Source organism: Cynocephalus volans, chromosome 4 (genome assembly GCF_027409185.1).
Source record: "Cynocephalus volans isolate mCynVol1 chromosome 4, mCynVol1.pri, whole genome shotgun sequence".
Lineage (NCBI taxonomy): Eukaryota > Metazoa > Chordata > Mammalia > Dermoptera > Cynocephalidae > Cynocephalus > Cynocephalus volans.
This window is the reverse complement of record NC_084463.1, coordinates 103,116,627-103,122,840: the sequence shown is the minus strand read 5'-3', so window position 1 is coordinate 103,122,840 and position 6,214 is coordinate 103,116,627. Positions and strand designations below refer to the sequence as shown.

Below are 6,214 nucleotides of genomic sequence, written 5' to 3'. Positions count from 1 at the left end.
AAGGCTGTAACGCAAAGACTGAAGTCCCCAAAGAGGAAGGAATATATGAGAGGTCTTCAAAAAGTTCATGGAAAGATTCATACTATCTTTTAGTTCCATTTTTCCACGAACTTTTTCAAGTACCCTCTCACATATATGTATATGTGTGTATACATATATATGTGTACATATGCATAATACAGATGTTAGAGACAGTATTATTGAGAATGTTTCAATTGAGTAGAGACCATAAAGAGGCAAGACACCAAGTCAAGCAGATACCTAGGCAAAGAGGGATCTAAGCAGAGAAAATAACATGTTCAAAGACCCTGAGGAGGAGAAAGTCCGGTATGCTTGAGGAATAATGAAGAGGCAAAACTAGTTAAAGCAGAATGAGGAAGGAAGCAATGATAAGGATATGAGACCACAGGCAAAATCAAGGAGGGCCTTTAAATCTTTAGGACTCTAACCCTGATACTGGACGACCACTGGGGCACTGTGACAAGAAAATTGAGAAATTTCTTTTTCTATTTTAATGGTATCACCTTCAAATAATAGGATGATGTGGGGGGGTGATGATCTGGAATTAGATAGTGGTTCTGTTTGCCTAAAGTAGCAATATACTAAAAACCACTGAATTATATACTTTAAAAGAGTGAATTGTATGATATATGAATTATATCCCAATACAGCTGTTAAAATAAAATAAAACAATAGAATGTGTGTATATGTGAAAAAACAATGTGTGTGTATGTGAAACGTGTCCAGGTAGAAGGAGGGAGCCCAGTAAGATGTCTAGCGAAACAATGTACAAGAACAAGACAAGCACTGAAGAGGGGCCTAAACAATATGAAGACTAAAATTGTCTTTAAATTATAAGAGAAAGGCTACTGGAGGAAGAGACTGGTGGTAAGAAAAGAAGTTCTGTTTGGGGCATATTACAATTGAGATCGCTATTAGACTTAGAAGTAGATATGTTAAGCACAAATTAGAAATATAACTCTGTAGAACAAATTAGTGACTGGAGATATAAGTTTGAAAGGGTTTAGTGTATTGATGCATCTAAAGCCATGAGAATAAATGAGATTAAAGATTGCTTGTTGATAGAGAAGAGTAGGAGTTCAAGGACTGAGCCCCAGAAATGCTAGTTAAGAAGTCAGGGAGATGAGGAAACACCACCAAGAGTTAACAGCAAGGTCATAGGAATAGAAGGAGGGTGGAATGATGAAATATTTTCAAGGAAAAAAAGGATGATTGAATGTATCAAAATGCTACTATTACATTGAATAAAGTGAGGATGAATTTTTACTATTAATGTAGCAGTGTGAAGTTCATTATTCAATTTAAATAAATAAATGATTTTTTTTAACGGCAAACAAGAAAGATACTTCAGAAAATATCATTTAAACAGTCTTTCCAACCTGACCTTGCATGTACAGGTCAAGAAAATTCATATAGTTTATGTACCTCAAAAAATGGGGTGTGGCCTTTGTGCTGGGCATCTATACTTCATATTCAAGTTGGAATAAAGACAAGGGTAATATCAAAAAATTTTTTAAAGATCATTGTGACCCTGCCAAGTTCAGTTTCAGTGACATGGTGTGGGTGAAAGTCAAAGTAGGGTAGGATCAAGAGCAAAGTGAGGACGGAGACAAACCACTCGAGATGCTTGCCTCAAAGACAAAGAGAAATGAAGTAGTAGCTGTAGGTGAATGTGAATTCAAGGGTTACTTTTAAATTTATCTTTTGTTTTGTTATACTTTTACATTGGAGAAATAATAGTGTAAACAGACTGGGAATGAACTGTGAAGAAAAAAACTTGAAGATACATGGACATAGAGGAGAATGGCAGGAGAAAGTTCAAAGCTTGATGAGACAGAGCTATTCAAAGCATAAAACATACTAGGAAAAAATAGTTCCGCAATTATCAGGAAAGGGCATAAATTTATCTCATCCAGTTCTCCAGAGTTATAGAGGACAGAGAGAGTTAGGGAGGTGGCTTTACCTACTTCTCAATTCCATGGGTAAGAAAGTGAACTAGGCCCCTGAAGACACGGATATTTAGTGACAGATTAGAGGCTTTGAAGAAACATTCACCAAAACCTCATTGACGCAATTGCTCTAGAAACATCAACACCTAGAGTCATTTGACTGCTACCTCACCAGCTGCCATATGCTGATGCTAAAGCTCACCTTATCACGAAGAAAATTACTAAGGAAAAAGAAGGTCAGTTTTCGAAATCAAAGTCATTTCTGTCTTGTAAACAACACATGAACTATCTCGTCCCGGATCTGTTTGGTCTTGACTCCATAAATGATGGGATTCAGCATAGGTGGAGCCAGAATGCAGACACTGGCCAGCAGGACATGGATGTGGGGTGCGATGTGGTATGCGAACCGCTGAATAAGGGTTGTAAAGATCCCAGGCCCATAAAAGAGAATGATGACACAGACATGGGAGCCACAAGTGTTGAGAGCTTTGCGGCGAGCATCTTGAGAAGGGATGTGGAAGACAGCATGGAGAATAAGCACATAAGAAATAAAAACCAGCACAATATCCAAGACAACTGTTGACATTAGGACAAAAAAACCATACCAGATGTTTTCTCGGATGTCGTCACAGGAAACATGAGCCAAAACAATATGCTTACAACCAGTGTTTAAGAGGATATTACTTTTACAGAATGTCAGTCTTTTCACTAAAAATATTATGGGAAAAACTGTACCGTAACTTCTTAGAAAGATAGTCACACCAATTTTCCCAATCAGAGCATTTGTGAAAATAGTGGTGTATCTCAGTGGGTAGCATATGGCAACAAAGCGGTCAAACGCCATTGCCAGCAAGATCCCTGACTCAGAGATGAAGGTAGAATGGACAAAGAAGAGTTGAGCAATGCAGCGATCCAGGGAGATCTCTCCAGCATGGAACCAGAAGATGGCCAAGGCCTGTGGTACTGTGGATGTGGAGAGTGCAACATCTGCTCCAGCCAGCATGCAGAGGAAGAGGTACATGGGTTGATGAAGGCTGCGCTTTGTGAGGATAATGAAGATGAGCAGGCTATTTCCAAGGAGGGAAATGACATAAGAAGTGAAGAAGGGGATGGAAATCCACACATGCTGGTCCTCTAGGCCAGGGATGCCCAGCAAGCGGAAGACTGTGTGGCTCACACCAGAGTGGTTCGAGGTAGTCATACCTAATACAGACAACCTGGAACCTCCCCTCCTATTCGTAAGGAAAAAAAATCAGATTACTCTCAAAGATTTTCATTCATGTTACCAGGGGATTTTCACACCTACCTAATTCTATTCTATTCTGAGGGTGCCAGGAACTATGATATATAAAGATAAATGAGATATGGTTTGTTTTCTGAATGAGGCATTAATCTCATAAATAAAATAGACATTTATCTACCTAATGAATATATAGTTATAAAGTTAGCATAGTAGTGTCGCAAGAAAATTTTAATGTGGAAATGCAATAGGAGTAATTCTCACTGTTCATATTTGTAAAAAACTTAAGAATGAGAGTCTGAATAAGCCAGGCGCAGAAAGACAAATGATCTTGCTTGCATGTGGGATTTATAAAAGTCAAACTGATAGAAGTAGAGAGCAGAATGGTGGTTACCAGGGACTGGAGGGGGAGGGAGGAATGAGGAGATGTTCATTAAAAGGTACAAAGTTTCAGTTAGACAGGAAGAATAATTTTTTGAGATCTATCTATTGCACAGCATGGCAACTATAGTTGATAATAATGTAATAATATTCCAAAATTGCTAAGGAATATTTTAAATGTTCTCCCCATTTAAAAATAAGTATGTGAGGTAATGGATATTTTAATTAGCTTGATTTAATCATTCCATAATATATACATAAATCAAAATGTCACATTGTATCCCATAAGTACATATAATTATTATTTTTAGTTAAAAATAAAAATCTTTTAGAGATACAGTCCCCAAAAAACCAAACGACCCTTTGTCAAATTTTGTGGTTATCAAAGAACATCCACAATTTTTCAGAAAGGCTATTAAATACGCCTCCCTTTTCCAACTGGAACAACAAAAAAAGAGCAAGTTTATGTCTGAACTTAGCCTTGAAAATAGAGTAGGATGTTCCAAGTAATGAACGGAGTGAAATGGTTTGGGAATTTGAGGAGAAATGTTTGGCACAAAAACACAAAGTATGTTTAAAACATACACAAAATATGTTTTCAGCTTTGTGAGGTTGTGGTGTTGCAAATTTGGAGCAATTGGAAAAAAGATGGCAACAAAATAGATTGGCTCTGAATATAAATTTAAAAGTCTAAACTATACCTGTGGGGGGAAAATGGTCAGCCATGATGAGTTTTGTAATAGGAAAGCATTTTGGAAATATTTATCTTGCAGCTAAGCAGAGAATAGAAAGGGTAGGAAAAGACGGTAAAGACTAAAATCTGATGAAACAGTAAAATGTTTACTGTACTAAGAATAACTGATGCATTGATGGATTATTATCACAGTTAAATAAGATCAAGAATACAGTCTTTTACAGTACCTTCTCAATATTAGGTATGATGTAAAAATATTACTGATGGCACATCATTAATCTCTTCTATCAGCACAGGCCAATAGATATTGTCATTATAAATTTTCCAAAGTAGGAATTTGAGGCTCAGGAATATTGTCACAATTCAAGGAATAGGGTTGAACTTTGAAGCTTTTCGAAATTTACTAGACATAATTTCCTCATCTTTGAAATGGGTCAGGTAAAAGACACCTTTCTAAATTAATGAAATTGAGAAGCCCTCCTGATCCCAGTGGGGTGGAGTGGGGGTGAAAATAGCAGAACAAAATCAGCCCCTCAGCTTGTAACTATATCTTATTTCCTTTACCACAAAATAAAGCGCAGGGATAATACTACAAAGGTTTTTAATTATTCATTACTGAAACTTCACCAGTTTTTGATATTTGCTTGCTTGCTGATGTCTCTAAAAGAAAGAAGGGTTCCAATTTAAAAAATGGGCAAAAGAGCTAAGTAGGCATTTCTCTAAGGAAGATATACAAATGGCCAACAGACATATGAAAAAATGCTCAACATCACTCAGCATCCGGGAAATGCAAATCAAAACCACATTGAGATACCATCTCACCCCAGTTAGGATGGCTAAAATCCAAAAGACTCTGAACGATAAATGCTGGCGAGGTTGCGGAGAAAAAGGAACTCTCATACATTGTTGGTGGGACTGCAAAATGGTGCAGCCTCTATGGAAAACGGTATGGAGGTTCCTCAAACAATTGCAGATAGATCTACCATACGACCCAGCTATCCCACTGCTGGGAATATACCCAGAGGAATGGAAATCATCAAGTCGAAGGTATACCTGTTCCCCAGTGTTCATCGCAGCACTCTTTACAATAGCCAAGAGTTGGAACCAGCCCAAATGTCCATCATCAGATGAGTGGATACGGAAAATGTGGTACATCTACACAATGGAATACTACTCAGCTATAAAAATGAATGAAATACTGCCATTTGCAACAACATGGATGGACCTTGAGAGAATTATATTAAGTGAAACGAATCAGGCACAGAAAGAGAAATATCACATGTTCTCACTTATTGGTGGGAGCTAAAAATAAATAAATAAATTTACACACAAAAAAATAAAACCGAGGGGGCTGGAGAAGACATAACAACTACAATTCCTTGAAGTTGATACAACAAGCAAACAGAAAGGACATTGTTGGGTGGGAGGGGAGCGAGGGAGAAGGGAGGGAGGTTTCGGTAATGGGCCACAATAATCAACCACATTGTATATCGACAAAATAAAATTAAGGAAAAATAATTTAAAAATAAAGAGGATTTTATAGACAAAAAAAGAAAAAAAAGAAAGAAGGGTTCATTTTGATAGAGATATATAATAGTTGTGCACCCTGTATCCAAACCAGCTGAATGCCGAGTTGAAAAATGGCTCTGCTGTCCAAGGCACTACAGAATAAGGAGCCGGGTGCTAACACGGAAAGAGGGCAAGTGGGCACAAGCTATAAGGACAGGTAGACAAGTCAGAAAATAAAAAGTTAAACTTTTTCCAATTCTCAAATAATTGAAGTGAGTTTAGTAGACAGAGAACTCATTATTCCCTTAAGAGGAAGAACCATTATTTCTAAAGGAAATAATTTTTCACTCTCAAGGCCAATTACAACTTAGAGGTCCTAATCTCACCACACTCTCTCTGGCTGGTTGTTTAACTTGATAT

The 6,214-nt window shown here is 37.3% G+C and overlaps 1 protein-coding gene across 1 annotated transcript; it reads right to left on the bottom strand.

Moving 5' to 3' along the window:
• Positions 1 to 2,226: 2,226 nt before the first annotated feature.
• Positions 2,227 to 3,171, bottom strand: LOC134374565 (olfactory receptor 52B4-like). Its single transcript, XM_063092358.1, has one exon. It carries the CDS (start codon positions 3,169 to 3,171, stop codon positions 2,227 to 2,229), a length of 945 nt encoding a protein of 314 aa, XP_062948428.1.
• Positions 3,172 to 6,214: the final 3,043 nt, after the last annotated feature.